At 41.1% G+C, this 24,705-nt stretch overlaps 2 protein-coding genes across 7 annotated transcripts in view; one reads left to right on the top strand and one right to left on the bottom strand.

Annotated features, from left to right (window-relative positions):
* The first annotated feature begins 8 nt into the window (after positions 1-8).
* Positions 9-3,250, top strand: ccdc113 (coiled-coil domain containing 113). Its single transcript, XM_061283096.1, has 9 exons — positions 9-458; positions 790-919; positions 1,071-1,232; positions 1,308-1,445; positions 1,745-1,855; positions 1,922-2,014; positions 2,097-2,204; positions 2,377-2,532; positions 2,611-3,250. Exons 1-9 carry the CDS (start codon positions 397-399, stop codon positions 2,740-2,742), a joined length of 1,092 nt encoding a protein of 363 aa, XP_061139080.1. The 5' UTR covers positions 9-396; the 3' UTR covers positions 2,743-3,250.
* Positions 3,251-3,291: 41 nt separating this feature from the next.
* srgap1a (SLIT-ROBO Rho GTPase activating protein 1a) overlaps positions 3,292-24,705 on the bottom strand; it is a 39,981-nt gene continuing 18,567 nt past the window's right edge. Inside the window, exons 6-23 of one of the 6 annotated variants that reach the window (XM_061283084.1) lie at positions 23,086-23,265; positions 22,469-22,597; positions 21,623-21,844; positions 21,062-21,163; positions 18,981-19,178; positions 18,119-18,203; positions 17,708-17,735; positions 17,240-17,345; positions 15,038-15,098; positions 14,440-14,517; positions 14,196-14,330; positions 12,969-13,074; positions 12,604-12,828; positions 11,593-11,672; positions 7,804-7,984; positions 7,129-7,266; positions 5,266-5,656; positions 3,292-4,841 (exon numbers count right to left, since the gene is read on the bottom strand). In XM_061283084.1, coding sequence (XP_061139068.1) covers positions 4,434-4,841; positions 5,266-5,656; positions 7,129-7,266; positions 7,804-7,984; positions 11,593-11,672; positions 12,604-12,828; positions 12,969-13,074; positions 14,196-14,330; positions 14,440-14,517; positions 15,038-15,098; positions 17,240-17,345; positions 17,708-17,735; positions 18,119-18,203; positions 18,981-19,178; positions 21,062-21,163; positions 21,623-21,844; positions 22,469-22,597; positions 23,086-23,265 — 2,853 coding nt within the window. In that variant the 3' untranslated portion in view covers positions 3,292-4,433. Of the gene's footprint in view, positions 4,842-5,265; positions 5,657-7,128; positions 7,267-7,803; positions 7,985-11,592; positions 11,673-12,603; positions 12,829-12,968; positions 13,075-14,195; positions 14,331-14,439; positions 14,518-15,037; positions 15,099-16,698; positions 17,346-17,707; positions 17,736-18,118; positions 18,204-18,980; positions 19,179-21,061; positions 21,164-21,622; positions 21,845-22,468; positions 22,598-23,085; positions 23,266-24,705 lie in introns of those variants that run through there. The other 5 variants (XM_061283085.1, XM_061283087.1, XM_061283086.1 and 2 more) reach the window with 5 other exon arrangements.

The following is a 24,705-nucleotide window of genomic DNA, read 5'->3' on the forward strand; positions in this document are numbered from 1 at the left end:
AACACGCGATCGAAGAATTTCCCTATGTCAGATCGCGCGAGAAGCTTGGAAAAACTGACCGAAATTAGATTTACCCGCGGTCTCATAAAAATGGAAATCGATACAAATAATAAATTCAACTCATCTGGTGCGTGATTTGCATGAGTGAACGTGAAAATGAATGTGTAGCCTTTGCGTATTAGTAAACAACAACATCAACTACTTACTTAAGGACTTCTTTAATTAAAATTGGAATTGACTTTGTTTTAATGTGCAGTCAAGAGAATTGTTTTCCTCAATTTCATTACCAGGAAAAATAAAGGTGAAACAAATTCAAACAAACTCCACGTACTTCCAGTAACACTGCCCATAGCAACCACCACAGTGTACCTTAGCAACCTGGAACATTGAGCCTCAATGGAGAAGAAAAGCCCACAAGAACGACAACAAAGCATCTCCGCCCGTATCCATCAGCTACAGTAAATACCGCTCGATTTAATCCACTTTGAATGAAAAAATGCAAACCCTTTTCTCCTGGTTTTAACAATACAAACAAAGCTATTGCTAAGTGACCTCGGCGATCGATGTTGGTTTTCACGATCGTAACTAATCCATTGTCAGTAAACTGGCCCAGTAGACTTTTCATAGTACTTAAAATGTAATGTTGAATTCGTTTACCTTATATAGAGGAATTAACAAAGTGCAGGTATTTAGTTACTGTATTTATTTTGTCTACTGGTTTTTGCCCCCTGGAGTCAAGTTCTTAAAATTTTGGAGGCTTTTTATAAATTAAATCTACTCGTCCACTAGAAGTTCCAACGCAGCACTCATAGCAGAAAATGAGCTGTTTGAACGTTTTATCACCCGGCTGGATCAACGGGCCCAATCGACCAAGCCTGCAAATCTGGGTGTTGCCGCCTGTTGCCAAATGGAAGACAGGGTAAGCATACACCTACACTCTGCACAACTGAACATTGTTATTTTAGTAAATGTAGTAAATGTAAAAGTTTTTGATCAACTCTTGTATTAACTTTAGTGGTGTTTTATTTTTAATTATGTATTTTTGCACCTTTCTATGACTGACTTGTCAGGGGCCAGGTTGGAGGCGGACATCTGAGGGCAACTTGCCTAACAGCCTTCTGCAGCTGACCTTGGGTCAAAAACTGTGCCTTGCACAAAGGGAAGCAGCCAAGATGATAACAGAGCAGCAGAAAGACAAGGAGAAGTCGGAGAGAATTCTGGCCAACTACAAAGTTTGTATCAGGAAGTAGAATCAACATAAATGTCAAATGACCCCTTACATTTTCACCTCTGTGGCTCTCTTTCAGGCCTCCCTCAAGGAATTTGAGCTGCAGCGAGCAGACATCTGCAAAGAGAAGAAAGACTTGGAACAACAATTGCTCAACCCATTAAAGATGTCAGAAATGAACGAGCCAGAGAAGGTGCTCCACCACATCAGTAGTAAGGTACCTTACTTCATGTGGGTGTTAAACTGCAGAGAATACCAGGCCCTTATTATCAACATTTATCAAAGAGTCTTATGTTGTTGTTTTTTATAAATGTTCCTTTGGAGTCCGTCTTTCTGTCTTGTAGAAATTGTATTGTAAATTGAAACATTATGGACAGTATTAGCACTATAAAATGTATTGTCATAAATCTGTCAAGATGATAATCTTGACGTGAATAGTGAGAGGGCTCTTCTCTTTCTGTATTACTGTTAGTTAACCATCCTGTTGCCTTTTTTGTACGGGACGACATTAAGCAGAGCACCCAGTGTGACAAGTTGAAAGTGAAGATCCAAGGCTTGAAGGCACGGGAAAAAAAGCTCCATCTGCAGATGCAGGAGAAAAGAGAGCTGCGAAAAGCGGGACTCGAGGTGAGCACGGCAAACATATAGGGGACATCCTCGACCGTAGATTCTTCAATTGGTTTTTACATTCAGGACGTTTTCTTGGAAGACAGCGAACAGACAATCGACCTCGAAGAACTCCAAAACAAACATTCACAAGCACAGCGCGCCTTGAACTCCTACAAGGTAGATCACATGTTTATGTTAGGCACAGCCCTTTTTAACTGCTGTTTGCCAAATGTGGCCTTGTGTGTCTTCTCATGGATAGGAGAAGCTTCAACGTGTGACGCAAGAGTCTGCACAGCTGAGCAGCAATTTCACAAAAAAGAAGGAGATGCTGGAGAAAATAGAGGAGGACATATTACGTGTTGAAGAGGTTTGACAACATGTTTTTTTCTTGTCTAATAAACCCAGCTTGTTGGAAAACCAACTTCAATTTTTGTTTTATACTGTAGAAAAGAAGATCGGACTGAAATCATATCACAATGTGGCTTTTCCTCATCTAGGCTCTCTCTTCACCCCCCCCCCCCCACTTTTTCTACTTGAAGGAGCGTTCGAAGGCTGAGGCCCAGAATAAGCAGCTGCGCCACCTGATGTCCACTTACCAGGCACCTGATGTCGCCCAGTACATGCAGGTCAAGGACAAACACAAAATGCTGCAGCAGAGCATTCACATTTGGCAGAGAAAGGTTGGGATTGCTGAGGTAAACCATTCCGGGCTTAAACACAATTAGGTCTCCTTATTTTGCTTGATAACTTATCATCTCTTTTTCTCTTCCCAGATGACCTCCAAGTCTAAATTCTGGAGCCAACACAGAGGCTCTTCTATCAGTAGTGCTGATGCTGGAACTGCTGACAGGGAAGGTCCAAATCCACTGAAGCTGCCATACATAGCCCAACATGGGAAAGCTTAGATTTAGAAAAGGACCTCTCGGGTTCATCAACTTCAGGTACATCATCAAACATCGTGTAATCTGATACCTTCCGACAATGAACTGCAATCAAATAATCATATTGCGTTTGTGGCAAAATAGACATGATGATGAAATCAAATGATGTCAGTATCCATGAGGAGTATTTCCCTGACAATTCTTACTGTGATTTTTGCTTTCCTCCCAACTGAAATAAATATATAAGAGTTTGGAGATTGTGCAATGTTTTTCTGTATGTTTCAATTTGTTTAATTATAGCCACACTGCACTGTAAAACTAAAACAGCGACATTTTACAGACAGAAATTGTCAAAACAGATTTCTTTTCTGTGGCAAATCACTGTTTGCGTGTCAATTTGGACTGTGGCAATAAAATGCTTAATGATATCAATATCCAATCACCATAATGTAAGAAATGCTCCAACGTAAAATGCTTTACCGATGTTAACACAAAGCTTCGATATAGTGCAAAGTAAATATTGAATAAAACAGCCTCTACAGTTGTAATACTGTATGGTGCAATAAAATGACCTTGGACTGGACAAACTATTTCATTTATTAGAAAGAAATCCTTTGAGGTTCATAATCCCTCAAGCATCTCGGTTATGCTGTCACATACATGCCTTATCTACATTTACATACATGGATGTGCAGTGGGTGAGCTGCTCAGTTCTAAAATATTGTCGCGTGTCCTCACAGCACATGACAACTGAATGCATACGTGTCCAGAAACATCTTCAAAGGCACTTTCACAAGTACATTTTACGGTTTTATTACCGTATGAGGAAAGCACACTTGTCCACAGGGATGTTTTGCTTACTCTACATTGTTTGCTCTCTAGTCAGATCTACTCGGAAACCAAAAATGATTACAAAAATAATGAGCGTTAGTAAAACTAGGTATTCAGCTTTTCATGAATATAGATACACGATGTCTGTCGATCCACTGACAGCGTAAACCTGCAAATTCACTCTTAAATGGTTTGTAGTGTTCTAATGTTGGCTACATTTTCAACATTCGCCCAAATCCCTACTGAGATTTAAATACACAACTCTACATGACAATCGCACACATTGACACGAGAGACTCCAACTCCTTGTTGTCACACATCAAGTGTTTGTGATCTTGACATGCAAGTCCTTTTTTTTAGGTCCACATAGCACTCCTGTGAGTCTCCGTGAAGAGGAACTAGAGTACATACATCAATCCATTGGAAGGTCCACATCCATGCTTCAATTGGTCTTTGGCTAAGATGCCAACTAAGCTACAAATTAGCATTCCACATCATATTGTGTGCATATTCTATTTCATGTACAGTACTCACAAAAGTTAGCAATAAATTGGCTAACAAATGAAATTTTAAGATGAAGCTAAAATCCACAAATGTCTTTATGGGTGAACATAATGACTGCAAATGTTCACCCATTTTCTGTGAGTAATACAGATTTTTAAGACATCTATGCAAATCGTATCATGTGACGCAGTTCATTGTGTAGTGTTTTTTTTCCCAACGATGCAGCACTCAGAGAAGCTTATGTGTTTTGTCTATTCTAAACTTCGCATTAGTTTACAAACTTCAGGACTGTGATTTTATTCTACAGAGCAGTGGTGGGGAGCCTACAGTTTCTGTTGCATGCCCCAGTGGAAGATGCTGCTTCTTTTGCATCCCAAACATTACATGGTGCAGGATTTGTCCAGAGAATCTTGAGATGACATGACAGGAGGCTGTGATACCTGGCCGGACTTGGGCAGGACCATCGGTTTGGGTCTCAAAGCGGGCGGCTTGAGCTGCACGCCCATGCGGGGCGCCACGGCGGGTTTGAAGGTGCTCACGCTGTCGTTGGTCGAGCCGGCACTGCGGCGAAACGGTGGCTCTGTGTTGGCGGTGGACCTCAGCAGGACACCGTGGATGGGAGGGCCCAGAGACTCGCTGGAACTGGCTGGCGTGGGTCCCACGCCGCCACTCGGGGCTTGTCTCTGTTCCAGTGTGTCCAGCACCACGTCAGGGGCGTGCTTGGCCGAACTCTGGCGCTCCAATTCCCGTAGCTCATTTAGAGCAGTGTTCATGGTTTCTTCGATGTCCTGTGAGAGACAAACGGAAAGTTTAAGAGGGACGGAGGAAAAGAAGCTGAAGAATATTCAAAGAACTTGGAGCAGTATCGCAATGGAGTGCTCATCAGAATCACTTGTCTGAAGTATTATTTGAAATAGTCAAATACTATTCGTCAATTAAAATAACTTTATATAGTTTTAAGATTGGTTATTGGATTGGATATTTTCCCACGGTCACAAAGTTCTAATAAAAAGCACGATAAAAGGTAATGTGAACTACTCTATACTCGAAAAGTGTCATGCTGCCTGGCTGCCTGTCATGTTGGTCTCTTGCGTGTAGTTAGCACACAGACCCTGGAGCAGAAGACAGGTGACAACTAGGCTTTTGCAGGGTGGGGCAGGACTTTGACGGCGGAGGGAGTTGCGGCCGGCACGCCGCTCTTCCTGCGCTGACCTGTGCAATGGTCTCCGGGTCCAGGGGCTTGCCGCCGTGGTGGTGGTGGTGGTGATGATGGTGGTGGGCTTCACTAAAACCCGTGTACTGGCCCGACGAGGTGGAGCGACGAATAGGTGGGCTTTCCATCTTCTTTAGGGACTCGTGCCGGCTGATGTTAGTCAGGCTGCCGTGGCCGGTTCGGCGCCGACGCTCTGGGCTGTCTGCGGGTAAATGGTTACGGCTCCGGAGAATGTCGCGCGGGCTGAAGTGGCCAAGAACTGGGGAGCCTGTCTCGGGGGTGTTCCCATGTACGGGATGACCTTGCTGAGAGGTATGCAGCATGCAGTGGATGTCACTAGGGCGGGCAGGGGGGCGGCGGGACGGCGGATCCAATCGTTTTCTGTGCCTGCTGGGATAGAAATGAAAAGGAAACAACAGTGATTCAAATCTTGACTCTTAGAACTGTGAAGGGGAGAATTACAACTCTGTCACTGAATTCTTTAGAGGACAATGAAACCGATACAAGCTTTGGGGTGAGCAAAAAATCAATTGGTGGAAAATTGGTGTTGGGAAAGCAAACGACAACAGTCACTAATAATCACCTGCAGGTGGCGATGTCTGCACGTATATACTGTATATAAAAAAGCCACATGTATTGAGAGGCATTGAATTGCCACTCAATGGTATGTCGTTACACTATCAGCTCTGGCAACATTTACCATGATACTCATCTAGTATGACTATCTGAATTATATGACTCCAAGTTTCATCCATAAAAAATATCAATATTTGTGCGTTGCCACAGTCCTGTGAAAAGTACTGATGCCCAATGGTAAAAATAAGACACAATAATGCTTGGACAAGACAGGGGCAGGTTGAAAATGATTCAACCACAATAATTCAACATGTGTGGGTGTGCGGAGCAGCGAGTAAGCAAGGTGAACAACCAGTAGGTGCAGATCACCTGGGAGATAATCAGTTGCTGTTGTGAGGAAGAGAGGAACAGGTATTACGGATATGATTATGTGAGTCCTAAGGCATATGTGTGTGTGCGTGTGCTTGTCAGGCACAGAGAGGTGAGAGAGGGAGAGAGAGAGAGAGAGAGAGAGAGACTATGACACGTTTCAAGGTCACTAAATGCAGCAATGAAGTGGAGCAGCAGAGACAAAATACACTCAAATGGTCAACAACCTGCTGTCAAAACAACTTGGTTTGATTGTCAGTGCAATCAGTTGAGTACAGCATCTTAAGAAAATAATGGATATTTATTTTTCTTTGGTTATCTATACTGTATAGATGTGCACAGCACATATACAAAGTCTAAAAAATGCCTTGTTATAATGAGAGGTTTTTGTGATATTAAAAAACAAGATTCACTTCATCACCATTAACTAGCTTCCAATCAGAGCAAGTGAACGCCTTTGACCGCCGCAAATAGTTTTAAATTCGGTAGGGGACTGTACCGGACATTCGTGTTTTGTCTGTGTTGTGATTCTCAACAATCTGTCTCGTATTTCTTTTTTTATTGACAATATTTCCGGCTAACAGCCCCAGGCTGGTTTCTGTGCTTCCTGCGACATGCATTCGTTTAAATGCTACTATCCCCAGATCTGAATAGAAGATGATACACACCAGCACGTTAGAGCAGCCCACCGATTCAACATGGCTACGTAGCGGCTACATTGGTGGGGGTAACGTTTCCATCAAAAACAATGCATGGATTTTGAAAACGCGAACATGGATTACGTCGTAATGTTTTGACTGTTTGAATGTTTTTGTAAATAATTCATCATATTGACGTGTGCAAGTCACACCCATAGTTTCAACATTGCTCTTGAAGAGACAGCCTTCACTATTCCTGGCACGCATTCATACACCAACCTGGTGATGAAGGCCTCTGAGATCCTAGTGTCACTGGGTGAACTGATGTCCTTTCCTGAGCATTTATCCTCGCAGGCATGGCCGCTGCTGGCCTCACTGTCAGCCTTCTGGCTCAGCGTGTCCGAGAAGTTGTCATCTCTAAGACAGAGACACATTGAGAAACAGAACAGAGTCAGCATGTGCTTTGGCCTCTCAAAGGCTGATATTCATCTCTGTGCCTTTCAGTATGTCTGATAGGCACTGCAGACACAAGGAAGGCTGAATGGGTTTCAGAAAACGATGTTTCTAAAGTACATCTGGAGGCTTTTCCCAGCACACCCCGAGAGCAGAACCATTACAGGACATAACCTGGCATAAAGTGTTCTCTACGATGCATGTTTTATTACGGGCTACTTTATGGGACATGGAAAGACCACAACCAGGTCTGCACTTGCACTCCTCAGCCTTTTCAGTTTGAAAATAGCACAGGATGTGACGCATCCTGGCACGACCAGCACTAAATCCTGCTGCTCTTTAATTAGGCAAGAAGACATCAGCAAGTGCGCCTTCAGGTGATTTATTGATAGACACCGTGACAGAGTGCATGGTAAACAAGTAGGTTTAAAAATCACATTTCACATCCACTGCAATGTAAACCACAACAGTTTACATGTCCATTTATTTGAGGTCACTCACATGTCCTGGACCACGATATATTGGTGTGGCACCAGGCCGTCTATGCCGTTGTGTCGCCCCTCCCACCAGTCTTCTGACGCCCGCTGGTAGAGCAGCAGTGAGGCACCCTTCTTGAAGGACAATTCTCTTGAAGAGCGCCCAACGTAATCAAACTTGGCAATGGCTTCGATAGGCTCGCCCTCTGTCAACAGAGAAGATTAAACAGGTCAGGTACACTATGCCAAGTGTGACTTCTGGAAGACTACATGCCCCTCCCAAAAAAAAAGCCTCAATATTTCAGCTCACATTACATTAAGGATGCAGCTAAAACATATCTGATGCAGATGTTTGTACACGTGGATGCTCGCGTGTGACAGCTGGTGCACATGGAGTTAGTGTGCTGACTGTGTGAGTCAGTTTTGCTATTTTAGCTTGACAACACAGCACAGGGCCTGGGGAACGAACACACTGTATTTATAGAACCTGGTGAGAAGAAATCTAAATTACTCAGGGGGGAGTCAGTAAGTATGTGGATCATTAGATTGAGCTGATAACTGTACAGGTGGACCTCTGGATGACTGACAGGGGAAATAAAAATGGGCAATAGATTTCTGAGGTAGTTTACTGCACCTCAGATAATTCATTGAAATGACTGTGCTCTTCTTCTTTAATGCACTGAAATGCGTGGAAACTAAAAAGTCCAGGAGACTTTTTTGAGCAGCAACTGTTGTGAGGTCTCTAATGCTTATGTGCGAAATTTCATATTTTTCTTTTTCTTTATTATTGTCACGCGCAGTGAATCTTATTTTTGAATGCATTTGCAAACCCATCGGGCCTGGTCAGATCTTCCTCACTTTTGCTAAAAAGAGTGTTTAGGCCTTTATGATGTTCAAAACAGTAATTTTTGTTGTTGCCACGGCAATGCCCTGTTTGCCAAGAAAAATTTAACCTATTTTGATGGGCTAAACTTGCATGAAAATGTATTCAACTTTCACATCAAGACAGGCAAAATAATCAATATTGTATTCAAAGTTTTTGCGAGTGAATGTCAAAATTCCCACATAAACCAAACACTTTCTTCCATTTCTTTTGCCTTACAATAATTCAATATTTAAATATTACAGATAGATTTTTGATGACTTTTTTTTTTGCTACTTCAAATTGCTTTCTACTATCAAATATGTTTTTTCCTGCTGGATTGCTTCATAAAACTATTCCAGGATAACAACATACAACAGCACCTGGGAACCAGTTACACAAATTGAACAGAACATTGCAAATACAGACTTTGTCACTTGCTCACTTGGTCCTGAAAGTCTCTGCCAGTGAGTGCCGGTTCGTGTCTAAGTCTCCAAGCTAGTGTGCACTACGGCAACCCAATCTAAAAATAGAATCTTTGTTCCTCCCTGCCCTCCTCCCACTCACTTCAAGTCAGACGTGTGGTCCCTGGACAGATGCAGCCCTACCAAACCACACATCCTCTATGTAAACTGCTAGGAGGAGAGAAAAATAACTTTTGGGCATTTTTACAGTGAGCAGGCAAGTGATTATCTGTGCAGTGTGGAGGTTACTTCCTTTCTCAATGTGTACTTTTCAATCTCAGTGATTGTATTCCCGCATCTAACCCCGAGCCCAGAGTAGCAGCCTCAATGAGTTGTCGAGAAAGATGCAATAAACGTGACGTGACTTCAACGAATTGTGACAAGCAGGATTTTACTGTCTGAATTGATTGGGCTGAGCTGCAATGGACACGCTGTTAATAAAGCTGACCCTCATCAGCACATAGCATTTTTCTTCCTTCTGCTTCTCACTTAAACACGTTTCCTTTTTTGAATTTCAGTTGCAATGGAATCGCTAAAGTCAAACATGACACTGGATTCAAAGTTGTTCTAATTCCGATACTGTTTCCTCATAACAAATAATGCAAAATGAACTGTGCCGCTCCAGGCTCAACTCTATGAATGATTTAGAACAATCTGAATATTGCTAACATACTAGCACGGGAATAAGTAAAGCCACAGTCCACAGAAAATAAATAAAATAAGGAATTATTTTGAAGCGAAATAGTAAAAGAGTTAACGAAATGAAGCTTGTCTAACCAAAATGTCCTCGCAAAAGAACATGAAACCATAAATGAAACTCAATAAGTTAATAAGCAAGTTAAATGTTCTTGCACAAAAACTGCCTAATCAGAAGAATTATCTTGGCATACAAACAACATGTATATTTTGCAATGTGTTACTAGAAAAATTAACAATGCACTGTGTCCATGACTTGTATGTTGAAGAAAGTCTAAACTTGCTGTGCCTCACTGCAAAATAGAAGATTGCCCTTCAACATGTCCATTCCAATAAAACATATGCCTGTGGGTACATTTGACAACGAGGACATCATGGTGTCCTCCTACAACGTGATATATAATCAATGTGCCAATTTGTTCAACTTCGACCTTGTAGCAAAATCCCCAGCTACTACAGTATCAATTTATCGATGGTGTGGAAGATGTAACACTATTAATGTCACGGCATGTGAGTCAGTGAGCCCCATGTTACATCATTCTTTATGGTCCTTCTGTGCATTTTATTCCAGTATGACGTGATAAAAGGTTAAAATCATACCCTCCCAAAGAGATGATTTCTCCAGAGCAGCTATTTATTACACACCCTTAATTAAAAAGTCTATTGCTGATGTTTATGTATCATTGTGCATTTGAGCAAATGCTCAAATAGAAATGATGGAAATTACACTGACCACCATCATCTAGTCTAGTGGAAGATAATAAAGAACTGAGAACATTTATTTGGACCCTGAAATGAAATATACTATATAGTGGACCCTTGCATACTAATGGATAGGGCAACCACAATTCATTTATCACAGATATTTTTCTCTAAATAATATTCTCCAGCAATTTTTTCTCTAAATATAATTTTTATTTGGGGGGGGGCTCACCTTTTTTCCATAGAAAACACTTATTGGTTGTATATGCCTGCTTATATCTTGAGGTTTGAATAATTATTTGCTGGTTTTGCAATTCACAGGCGGACCTGGCTGCTATTCTCAGCAAATAGCTGGGGTCCACTGTGCCTAAAATATCAATCTAAAATATCCAATATTTTTGCAAACTCACTTCAAGTTATTTGAGTAGTCGTCGGGAAAACGGAAATATTATACACCGTCTTAAAATTGGCGCTCAATGACATTACTATGTTTGTATTTTATTTTTCTATCGCAGCTGTATGCCCCCTTGGTGATGCTTCACATCTGAAAACCACTGACTAAGCCATGCAAAAGAACAATTGAGGTTAGGGGACTCTCTGTCCAGTCCCATACCAGAGAATTGTCACATATATCACTTTTCAACATTTTCTTAGAATATCCTGAATGACAACACCAAGATCTGTTTTTCGCACCTTAACTAATGCTGTCACAACAAAATCTGAAACTGTTATCCCAAAGCTTCAAACAAATACTTGTGTTTGTGAAGAGGCTCAGTTAGTTGGTTTTGGCTGTAAAAAAAAGGGGGGGGGGATGTTGAGGCAGCGCCTAGGAAAAAGCTCAAACATTAGAATACTAATAGTCGTCCATCCTTTTAAGCCCAGTACCCCTGGCCCTTCAAGGTTATTGCAATTAACAGGCTGAAAGGCGGGATTAGCCGCAGTGAGCTGGGTTTAGCCCTCACAAAACCACTGAGGAAAGCATGTGTGGCATGACTGTAAAGTTTGACAAGACAGTTAATGTAAATATGTTGCTTTGCTTCATGGAATGACTAAGACTGTGATATTAAATGCAGCAACTGTCTTCACTCACCATCCTCACTGGTGTGTGCTTCTGTGCCTCCCTCATTGTCAACCTCCTCCAGTACCCCATGCTCACTGTAGGGACTCTCACTGCGGGGGAACACGAACAAACGGGCAGTCATGGATTTATCATACAAAGGGGTCTATTGCTTCTTTGGCCAGCTGGAAATAAAGGAGGCTTGTACTCATGAAGAGAAAACAGTGGTTATTATACTGTAGGTATTCTATGTGGATTCAGTCTTCCATTTGTAGTTTGCCCTCCTTTTCCCAAATGGTCTTCCTCTGACATCATGGGAGAGCTGAACACATCTCTGTCGAACAGATTACCCTCCTGACCGTCTCCTCCCATGGTAACATGTCACTAACCACCTCTCATTTTACAAGAAGGGAGGCAGCCAAGAGTGCAAATCTCCCAAGGGATTCATGTGGGGTCATGCTGAGATGGGTGATTAGCTCTAGCCAGGGATAAAACCGTGTCAGCTTGTGGTGACGCAACCAAAACAAGAAAATCAGAGGGTGACAAAGAAAAACCTCTAGGTTGAGTGAGTCTTATTTTCGTTTGTTTCCATAGAACGGCCTTCAAATATGCAAATTTGGTTCACCTAATCCCAGATGACCTCTCCTTTCGTACAACGATGATTGTTTCAATCTACCATTATCACCAGGGAAGGTTTCATTAAGTAAAATAACTTCTTAAATATAAATATAATAAACATAATAATAAATATACTACATCCACAGTTGCAGGGTGGCTCTCATAAAGTAGAAAAGTGGTTGCCATATGACGGTTTAGCTGGACGCCAATGTTTGACACATAGCAAAATAATAATAACAATAATGAATCAGAAAAAAAAATTGCCAATAAATTCATTTAGAAAATGTGTGACCTCATTGCGATTCGTCTTTTAAGCTTGGTAAGGTTCAACCTGATTTAGACACCAGTAACACAGTAGTAGCACAGCTAGGAAAAGAGATTTTGGTGGAAACTCTATTCATTATATTTCTAGTCATAATAGTTTACCAATAATCTCCTCCTGCCATGCACTTTTCATAGATTGGACCATCCAGTTCTTTGGCATCTGGAAAGATTGTCTCATTGTGAATGATGATGGTCTTGATGATCTCGTTGACGTGGGCCTGGCAGGAGACTTGGTCCTGGCTCTCCGGTGTGGGCATGAGTGTAGGGCCAAAGCAAATGGCCAAGTTGTACGGATCCATCATGTTCTCGTCACTATACTGAGATAAGCTGTGGGGGGGGGAAAGTAGACAAATTGAAACGTGTGACATTTCAGGCAGACTGCAAATAGCAGTTGTGGTGAGAAATAAAAAAAAATGTTCAATGCAAGTATGAAAAACTTTTCAGATCCCCCCAAAAAATAAACTTACTGGTTGAGGAACGCAAAGAGGTAGCGCATCACAACAAGGACTGATCTTGGAATGGTCAGGAGGATCTTCCGAATGAACAGTGCTCTGTCGTACAGATTATCTATTCCTACAGCAGCAACAATGACAAAGTAGAAAAAGTAAAGTTATGGAGCATCCTTCTCGTAAAATCCATAAGGAGCTTATAGATACTATGTGAGTGTCCTTGGTGGCACTTGAGGTTGCTTGTTATATTTGGCTGAGTTGTGGTTCTGCTGGCTGCTAAAAATAGCGTTGACACCCTCCAGTTATTCTGTGCCATCTGGGCACCTAGGGTAATTGTGATGCATGACAGATTTTATGAACAACTAAGGTCCTGGGTGACTCTATGGTCAAGCAAATATCTACTAATGATAATAATACACTACACATTTGCACCTAAAGCGGGTATGTTCAAATGGCAAGGTCTCTTGCGGGCGCATGGTTGATAGTTGTTAATAATGGAGGTTTTTTTTCAGGCTGCTGTCATAAAATGTTGACAAACGGTACGGTAGGTCATGATCACAGGACCATAATGACGGCACAATGTATATATGAGGTGCTCATACATTTATTTAGGTTGACAGTCATAATGGCCCTCCGAAAGTAGCTATGACTACAATGCGGCCCATGAAAAAAATGAGTTTGACACCGCCGATCTAAGACAATGTTCAGAAATTGTCTTAGACAACAGAAATCTCAAGATTGAATAGAAGGACCAGTCGTCGCCTTGAGTCATCACCTTATTGTGATGGAGGGGTTTGTGTGTCCAAGTTATCTTAGGAGTTACATTAGGTGGTGAGGGACCAGATAAAGCCCAGAACCCCTTTTGTTTGTGACCTAAGGCCTGTGCAAAAGACTAAAGCAAAACCTCTATGGTGCACATTGCACAATGAATTCCAGAAGTAGCTGCAGTGCTCCTAAAAAACAATCATCTGAGAGCACTTGAATTGAAACGTTAGCCTGAGGCTAATCTCAGTAACTCCACATTGAAAAAACTTTTTTTTCTCCAAATGTGGAACCCTGCTGGGCACACAGCCCACACTGCTATCATTGTCATGTTGAGCTGGGGAACGTAAATAGGAATCTCCATCACTCATCTTGCACAAGTGCACTAAAGTACACTTGGGAGCACATTCGACCTACACAACATTACACAAAGCAGCATTACAGCACACATTGGTGATTAAAGAAATACACCCCTATACTTACTGATGCAGGACAGCAGTTCACTGAATCTGTCCTTGGGGAAAAGAGGATTCTCCAGGCCACGGAAGTAGAGTTTAAGCACGCCTGCCACCGAGTTGATGTCATGATTACTCTCGTCGTCGATCAGAGGATCATTTCCTTTAACATGGGCACAATAATGGAGTCAGTTGGAATGCACAGTTGAGTGTAAATTATATGTATCATGTGTAAATCAGAATTCTTCCAATCAGTTTTGATGAATAAATACCTCTTTCAAATGAATTTTTAATGTCGTTGACTTCCAGCTGGGAACCAGATACCCGAAATATTCCCTGATGCTGGAGACCTACTCAGAGAGACAAAAAGGAATAGTCAGGAAATAAGTACGGAAGGCGAAGATATCTTCATTAGCTGAGAACAGAAAAAGACGGTGCTTTGTTCTACAAGGCCACAGTATGTTCTTTATATCCCTCCACATTCCTAGCTAAAAATCATTCGAGTTAGGGAATACTTAAGTGTCTCCAAATTAGTATTAGGATTTATCAAAGGGTAAAAGGTCAAGGATCAAAATGAACTATAATTAGCACTTTTTAAGCCCTCAATTAGCGGCTTAAAAATGCAACGCGGAAAACTATAGGATATCATATTTAAAGCTTTGAGGTAATATTCTTTAAGAGGGTCATTTCAAGTACGAAAAAAGCTTTGAACCAAGCTGTGCATTTCCCAAGGAATGTGAGGGAAACTCCCTTGTCACACACCAACATTTTGCGTTGTTCATAGTCATTAAATGACAAACATTGTTTGAGGATCTCTGGATGTGGTACTTCAATGACATTTGTGTGTGAGGGAAAGTAAAAACAACTCACCATACAAATTTATGTAACGAATGCAGCTTTCAACCACGCGAGGAATAGCTTGCCCAGAGTCCTTGAAAAGATTTCAAAGGTATATTAGCTGATGCATGCTTAATCGAAGAAAGCATCTCATTCTGAACTGAACTGTAACAAATTTCAAATACAGTCTGTGTTTTGACATTTGCACAGTTTAGAGACAGCATTTTTTTGTTAACATATGTTCATGCAAACACTTGCTGGAAAACTTCATTTTATTTAGTAGTACTTTTAGTCCTAATACAATTATCAAATTTCTTCAGGACCAATGTCTTTTGCAAATGTAAAAACACATTTTTTAATCTAGAGTCTCAGCTAAATTACAACACGTGTCATCACTGTCCAACAAAGATGTCTCAAAATTATTTGAGTGTTTGTTTTTGTATTCAAAAATGATTTCATTTGTGCTTTGGAGATTAAAAAAAAAAGTATATCTTTGTGGAACAGCGACAGCATACAAACATGCACATGTTTTTTTTTCTAAGACATAGTATGTTAAGCAATGACAAGAGGGTTAGTGTATAGTTTGCTGACGCAGACAAGAGTTGACTTCAGGTGCAATTTGTAATTATTACCACTTGTTTGGTTTATGAAATGATAAACTCCAACCACTTTTCTTACTATTACAGGGAGTATGTATAACCCTGTGTTTCAATGTTAAATCATTTCAAATTCTAATATACAGCAGCAATTTCTTGTCTCTGACAGTATTCACATCAAAAGCCTGCTTGAAGCAATGATCATTTATCATTTAGATGGCTTGACACACTCGAAGCAAAGTAGTTTTATGAAGATACATTTACTAAATGCACTCATAAGTGGGCTGCACTCTTGCTCTGGTTCTGTGCCAGCCACTGCTGAAGACTGACTGCACAGGAAAGCAGTGCATGGTTTTTTTTTTTATGATACAGTGGATCTGTTTACAGCTCTCAGGGGTACGCACAGTCCAAAAGGGTCCATGCCAATGCTGGCTATCAATTGGGGAAGTGGCGACTCGGACAGCTGAGGAAAAGGTCTGGTGCGGCAGAATTATGTAATAGTATCTTTTCCGCAAGGAATACGGGTGACTGATTTTCATATTAAACTAACTTTTCTATGCGGATAATACTCATTCACACAAAAAGTTGTTTCCAGGATTTAGCAATTAACATTTTAGCATAATGTTTTTTTGTGTGCAAAATGAAAAAAACACAGACACAAAAGCAAATGGAAACAATCAAAGTCCACAGTGAAAGACCCGAATGCAAATTTTAGAATGAACCCTGAAACCTTGATACCATACAAGTTTATTATTGAGTGGTAACTGCATCTTACTATTACCTGTAGTAGAAACACATTTTCATTCTTTCACTATTGCCGTTGAGGTAGTTCACCCTACAGTGCCACTTTTTCATATATGTACTTAGAAGCCTTAGAGACTTTTCATTGGTACAGATACAAGTTCAACAGAGTGTTGATGCTCTTTGTCACAGCAGCTCTCTGCATTTTGTCAATATTGCAATTTTGTAATTTCACCTGTAACCAAGTCATATCTGTCTGAGTCAGATGCTATTCAAAATACAATGAAGCAAAATGTTAAAGCATTAAAGAAAGCAGGCAAGCAGAAGGGGCTCCCCAAGATGCTTCAAGATGTCTACCTGATGACGGGCATGTGAGTTCCGTCGTCCACGGCTACAGGCAGGCAATGCGAAAGAGAAGGAAAGAAGCAAGACCCAGATTAGGACCACAGCAGCTGCTCACCAAAGCTTTTAAGTGCACCCACAACCAACTTTGTGTTGACATTAAACCAAAAAGAACGGAACGGGACAGGACATGACGGTTCTGGTCACCAGTTGTGGCAGTGGAAAGAGTGGAGGAGGAAGTCAGCACAATTGATCAGTTTGGCATCCACTCAAGACTGTCACTAAGCATGATCTTTTGACCAGACTCTGCTCTCTGAACATGCCAGAGATGCTGCTCACTGACTGAGATAACCATTTAGCCATCCAAGTGGCACTCTTCTCTTTCCAAGCTATCAGTGCCATTGCTACAGTTTAGGCGCAGAAAGGTTTTGGCAGGTTAAGGCTAAACTGCAGCTTAAATGGCTTGGGGGATCCCATGAAAATGGCCAGAAAGCTGGAGCAAGAGAGAAAATGAGGAGGAGAAGCAATGTTGAGCGGACAGTGTGGTTATCAGTACCTTGATATACGACTCCATATTTCCATTAAATAACCTAACATTAAAAACAGAGCGGGGTCTAGCCCGCCTGGTGCCAGTGTGGGTTTTGAACAGCCCATTGGGATGTCTAGAATACAAAAAATGCATTAGATGGAGACGACAATGCAATCGTCTTCAGCAACGTTACCCTCCAGTGGCCATTATGTCCATGAATTAGTCACGTTATGAAGGAGATGTTGAAAAAATAAAAATGATTAAATGTTTACTATACAGGCCTGTCTGCTCTCAGGGTAGGGAATGTTTAAACTTGTCAAAGGGGTCATATTTGCATGTAACAAAATATTCAATGAATCATTAAAAATTGTGTTGATGGCACCTTGTCTTTAACATGCAAACAGGTTGTCAAATATTTGCTGGCGCAACTGAATGAGGTTGTGAATATGTGCTGGTCCTGAAGCATGAGGTTTTATTTATTTTTTTCTACTTTACCTTGTGGTCATGTAGTCAGCTCTGTGGCCTAAAGAGATAAAATAGAAACAATGCTTGGTGAGTTGGATATGCCAGCTTCTGTCTTTGAGTGTAGTGGACTTTGAGAAGCGACCTTTTACTCGCTTTGACCATTACATTCTCTATGCATATCCCGAGAACTTTCTTCAGTCATTATAATGCCAGAAATAAGACTACCAGATTCACATTTGGATAAAGTTGTTGTTGTTGTTTTTATACGTTTAAAGCATTTAATGTTGAGGTATGATGTCTATTTGAATAGAGACAAAGCTAAACCAGCTTACATTTTAGTATATTGCATCAATCATATAGATTGAGGTATAGAGAGGTAAAAACACCAACAACAATGTACGGTATGTACAAATCATTCTATGAAATCAAAAGTGAACGTACCTTCACCAATCATCCTCTTCAGCAAATCGTGTTTGGCTTGCAGTTTGGAGATGAGATTGCTGCCCTCCAGAAACTCACGGAATTTCTGTGGAGAATTTCAAGTAATAACTACGTTGCCTCAAGTGCTTGTCATATTACCCACTACAATATCATCTAGACAGCCAAGGGCAAAAGAAACTGAGAAATTGTTAACCGTCTTCAATTCATGTCCATTTTCAGAATAAAACAAGTACGGTAAGCATAAGGTTTGCGTCACGGGATTAGCGATTTCTCCACCTTGGCTAGATGAGGAAAGAAGGGTGAGTCATTCCAATATGTTTAGTAGTCGAAGCCTCAGTAAGAAATCTGATTTAGCATTGATTTTTTATTTTAAAACATCTGTGCCCTGAATCAACTTAAATAGAAATAAATCTTAAATGTAAATACTGTAAATAACAAATCACTTAGACTACATTGGATTAGTGGTGTACATAAGAATTTTGGGGGTCTAAAATGAGCACCGGAGGTTGTTTGATGTCCAGCACATATGGGTAAAGTAGGGCCACATTCAGCCCATCCACAGTCTCTGTGCAGTCAAATATGGCAAGCATGTAAGTGTATTATGAAAAATACCCAAGCTACACAAATGGTAGTTGATTAAAACACAATTTGCTGTTTAATAAAAAGAAATCCGTATTTAACCACTGAGCTGGTATGTTGGTGTGGCTCTTACAGTACGAGACCATGTGAACAGCGCCGAGTTCTCTAGTCTCGGCAATGGTCTGGTGTCCAATATTTTCAGAACAATTGCATACCTGCCCACTGCTCTGTAAAATCATTATATTTTTTCTTTCCCCTTGCATAGTACCACCTGGAGGCTTACCATAAAGTAGAACTGCTCGGTCTCCTGCTGGTTGGCCCTCCTCTTTGCAATGCTCGGTTTGCTGAGGTAAGTCTCTGAAACAGTGGATCTGACCGACTCTGTGGATCTGCTGTGGTGGAAGCACTCCGAGACGTCATAATCCTCAATGGTCACCATGTCCTGAATGGTGGTGAGAGTGGCCTCCGATGTTTTTTTCACCTGTGGACAGATGAGATGACACAGATGATGACCGGATTTGAGGCACATTGTGTCTCGTCCCACTAAAACTGCTTTCGTGCGAGCCCTTGAAACTAAAAAAAGGAAGTAAAAGTAAAGCAATCTTGTTACATGCACTCAAAGCGTTCAAAGGAGATTGTAGAGTCAGTTGCAGGCTTTTACTGTAAGTACCATGACTGCTTGGTTCTTGTCAAAGGAGCTCATAAATGTCTGGGCTGTCCATCCCTTCGCCCCCCAATGTGCAGTATTGTGACTTAAAATAGACAACTATTTCATATGTACAAGAAAATCACAATATACCTGCCCCATCTTTAAGTTAATGTTATGAGAAAAGACAGCGGTATGTCATTAAGTCATGAACAGTAACACCTAGCTTAACTTTTTAGAGGCTATTAAGAAATGTCTGCAGCTTTCAAAAGACAATGTAGCAAATGTGCAATCTGGTGGACCACAAACTATAAGTAGAGCTTTGACGCACTTGCTAGGGAAAAAAAACTGACAAAGAAACGTACTGTACTTTCTTCATAAAGTATGGGTTGACAAGAAAACGAAGGAGAAAATCATTTGTTGGCAGTCAGTCAGAGAATAGATGTGTTCCTTACTTCTGCCACATTGGTGACCCCGTCGTGGCATAGACACGCCACATTGTGAAGCCGAGAAATAAACTCCTGCAATTTGTCAAGGGTGGCTGCAAGGCACCTGTATAAGGACCAGCTCCGCCACGGTCATTCAGCTGCATGCCGTCCCGCCTGTCGAGCCGGCGCCGCCCTGGACCTACTGCCCACACCTCAGCGCGTGCTCCCTGACTCTGGCTCAAGCCATCAAGACAGCTTCACGCCACTGACAGGACTGGCACAACCCAGCCGTCTTGCCCAATCTAGTCAGCGTCGCCTGGAACCTACTGCCCGCACCTCAGCGCGTGCTCCCTGAGTCTGGCTCAAGCCGTCAGGACAGCCGCATGACACAGTCATGACCGGCCCAACTCAGCCGTCCTACCCTCCAAGCCGGCGCCGTATTGTCTCACTTGTCGGCAGTCAGTCTGCCGCATTAAATAATTTCCTAATAAAAGGAAGATTAAGCACACTGAATCATTAAACAGTGCCCTTGGGAAACAGTTATGAACTATGGAGGCATCTACCACACCTTAAACCTTGCTTACTGAAAATAAGAGCTAGAGTCTTCTTCTAAAACATAAATCCACAACTCATGCAAAGTAAATTCAGCGACGATTTCACCGTTTCACAGCAGTCAAAGAGCAAAGGAAACAGCTGCACTTCTGTCAAGCACAGCCCTGAAGCCTTTCCCGGCCGGATGAAGACAGGCTCGCTACGTTTGACAGTTCATGCTTGGATGTCGTCAAAATGCTTTTAACGTTCATTTTTCAAGGATGTCTCGGGCACACATTGCCAGGGTAGCGAGGCCATCTGGTAATAATAACACAAGGCAGCAGTGTCCTTCTAGTTGGACCCAACAGGACATCCACTTAAACCATCCAAGGACATAAGGCTTGTCATCATAGCCACTTGCAGCAAATAAGTATGCTGAATACTTAATGGACAGAATGTATTTTTTAATGATATATGATGTCATACATGATGAGCTATCAGATATATTTTGCACAGAATACTAATACACAAAATACTTTTTTATAAATACCCACATATCCTCACTTTTTAATTTTTGTGAAATATTCCCAAATAGTGCTCTTATGTGGAAAGGTAAAAGAAATTGAGAAAAAAGAAAGAGGCAAGACGGAAAGCAGGTCAGACATGGGAGAGCAGCTTGATGCATGTGTCTATGATCTAGCTAGTCTGCATGTAATGTTACTGAAGGGATTCACAATATCAAAATTAATTCTGTTTTACCTCTTCATTTTCGATCTTCAGAGTAGACAGGCGTGACTGCAACTGCTGGAACCGCAGTATTAGCTCTCCAATCACTGGTGGCTGCACTGAGACCTGACACACCTAAACAAACAATACATCTAAGAAATACGCATAAAATCACTTCACCCCCCATTGCATTTGGTAGTGAAATCAAACAGATTACCAATTAAACCAGGGCTCACCAACATGGTGCCCATAAAGACCATCTGAGTAGCTCACCAGTGGTGGGACACTATTATTATTTACTAGGATCATTAAAAAATCTAAAAAGATGCAGACAGCTACAGAAAAGTTGATATTTATGTTTCCTGCATTCGTTAATCATTATTTTCAATACTGTGTATCAAATTAGTAGCCCTTTATATTCATCAGTGCTGTCAGAAGCAATAACACAACTAAGACTAAATCACCGATACTGAAATATTTTTTCAAATTGTTGTAGACAATGTTACTTTCGATAAAGATCTTTCAACTACTTTTTAAATAAAGGGTCCTCGTTTTCTACTGCATTCCCTCGTGACGTTGTTTTTCTGAACTCACCTCATCACCCATGTGAGACTGAAACTCAAATTTTGCAGGAGGACAGAAGGCCGTAGGGAACATCTCCATAAACCTTTGCCTGTCACTTCTTGGGTCCAGGCTGTCTACCGCATTCTCAATGATGTCAAGACCCTCATGGCGAGACGTCTCCAGGTTGTATTCAGCTGACAGGTAAGTCCGTAAGGCTCGATTCAAACTGGCATGGTATCCCAAATCACAGCACTAAAGAGAAAGATAAATTGGAGGTCACGTTTGGACATAACTATTGTTACCATCCTCTATAGCACATCATTATGCTCAGGATATAACATATTTGGAATCCTCTATAATTAGAAATACGACCAAAGTTTGCCCGCCAAAGACAAGACACGCACGAAAACAATTTTACATTGTGAACGTCTTGAGTAATAAAGAAATGTGCTCAGTCCGCAAATGCAGCTCATGCAGGCAGCTTTGCACATGGATTCTCAAACACAAATCCTGGAGAGATCTGAAGGCTTGTGAGCAAGGCAGAGTGAAGGGTAATTTCACCACACAGCATGCTCCGGAATAGAGATTACACTTGAGTCATCTCCTTCACTGCTGTCTGGAATACAAGATCTCAACTGCTTGATACGACAACAAAAAACTCCACTTCATTCCCTTCAGCAGCAGTATAACTTTTCGATACATCAATACATTGAACGTTAAAGCAATTGTCAATAATGTTGGCAGTGAAATATTGCGGAACCACAGAGAACGAAAACAAGAGAAATGAGAGATACTCAACTGCAAATCGTTTGTAATGATAACCAGTGTAGCTACAACAGAAGACAGATGGAGACAAAAGAATGTAGTAATACTTACATCGATTAAGTCCGACAGATCATGAATGTAGTACTTGTAAAAAGCCGAGTTGGTGGCTTCCAGTGTCAAGAGGTACTCATTTCGTGCTTTGACGGACTTCAACTTGTTCTCTGAATATTTGGCTTGACGCTAGTGAGAGAATTGGAAGCAAGAATGAGATGCTCTGCACCACTGAGCTTGTGAGGCATAATGAGCAATGCAATGACAAGAATTGTCCATCTAACCATTCGTCCATTTTCCGAATCGCATCTTTTTGACAAATGATTGTGCTTTTTATGTCTCTGCATATCCGGCAGAGAATGTCTGGCAAACATCACCTTGATAAAGCAGACATGAGTCAAAAAGAAGAAGTAAAACACATCGGAATGCTCCTGAACTATTAGTCTTCAGCCTACACTTCCTCTCAAGCAGACGCACGGAAAGCTGTTAGTCACCATCCAATGACCAAAGCACTCTGTCATACACACTTCCATGGCATCTATATTTTAAGACTCCCTACAACAGGAATCCGGGAAGACTTAAAAATAATCCTATCCAATGGACATCTTTTGTCCCCAAGTGAGACAGAATTCAAAGAGAACTTCCACAAATAAGCCCTGCAGTCTGTTCTAATGTACCTTCTCCTTCATCTTCTCAATCTTCTTCACAGAGTTGCGCTTCTGGTATTTGTCCTCCATGCGGATGCTGAAAACTGGATCTCCCCTACCAATCTGCTTCTCCTCTTGTTTTTCTGCCTCTTTCAGTTTGCTCTCCGCACTGATGCTCTCTGAGTGATACATGTGGTAGGTCTTCATCACCTGGAGAGAGAAAAGGAAGGGTGCGAAAAGAAAAAAAAACAGTGAATGCTTGATTGTTTCACGATGGAATGTACCGTAAGTCTAAATGAAGTATCATGTAGGGAGTCTCAAAGTTCCTTATACAGTATTTTCTGCAGGACTGACCCTTTGTACAAAATACACTGAACTAATACTATGAGTCAGTTGTGCCACCATCATGACGTGGCATTTGGTTCAAACCTATGTGCACAGGGGTACTACCATCTGGTTTGAAAGAACACTAACAATATCAGAGAGAAGCTTTTAGTGGAGGGGGATGAAAAGCATTATGATACTCGTCATTAAAGAACTGCAATGAATCATCAACCTTGGGAAATTGTTAGTGGGTGTATTATTCACACTCACTCAATAAAGATCCATTATGAAAAGATTCAATCAATAAAAATAAAATCATGAAGCAAGACCATGAATTGCAGGTATTCAAGAGGAAGCGGGAGAGAACATCTGTTCCAAAGTCACCTATAGTGTTGTCACGTTACCAAGATTTTGACTTTGACACCATACCAGCTCATAATACCTCGATTGCGATACTGAAACGATACTATAGCGAAAAAAGCGAAATAAGTAAAACACCGTAAATCTACTCAATGCAAAAGCGAGAACACAAAATTGCCGTCTTTATTTGAGGCGTTTCACTTCCATTATATGTAACAATATTATACAAATGCTCTAATAAACATTTTCGTTTTGTTCCCAAAGTTTGCTAGATGATACACACAGCCCCAGAACCTGTGCAAGCACTAAACTTGCAAAAACCTTCAGTTTTAGCATAGATTCAGACGAGCCCAACTTGTAATCTAAACATTGTTTCTCTTAAAATCAGTTATTTCTGTATAAAGAGAGCAGTGCAAAGCCTGATGTGGAAGCCATTGCCTTTGGTGGGGTTTGGCTCAACTCATACTAATTTAGGGACGGTTGACTGACCTTGGGCAATGTACTCCTCATTTACTGGTCTAGAATCTGGCAATGCTGTGTTTATTTTGCAGCTTCTTTTAGATTGACACATTTAGAGACAGACCAGACCTGTTATTTCACTGGTGGGGGCAGACACAGGGACTCTGGATGTCTGATGCAATAGCTTACCCAACTCGAGTGCACCCGACTCAATGTTGTGTGTGCACATGTACATTAACCAAGGCTAAACCAGGTCAAATCCACAAGTGTGTTACTCACTTGTGGATATTGTATATTGACTTGAATGTACTATATATAAATACTATGTACTACTATATATATAATTTAAAAAATATATATACATATACATACACATATGTAAATACACAAATATTATCAAAGTTACAAATTATTATTTGTTAGAGATGGCCTTATTTGGCAACCAGTTAATTGATGTGCATTGATGTTATTTTACAGTCTGTTTTAATAAAGTGATAATTATAAGTT

This window comes from Syngnathus typhle, linkage group LG7, assembly GCF_033458585.1.
Source record: "Syngnathus typhle isolate RoL2023-S1 ecotype Sweden linkage group LG7, RoL_Styp_1.0, whole genome shotgun sequence".
NCBI lineage: Eukaryota > Metazoa > Chordata > Actinopteri > Syngnathiformes > Syngnathidae > Syngnathus > Syngnathus typhle.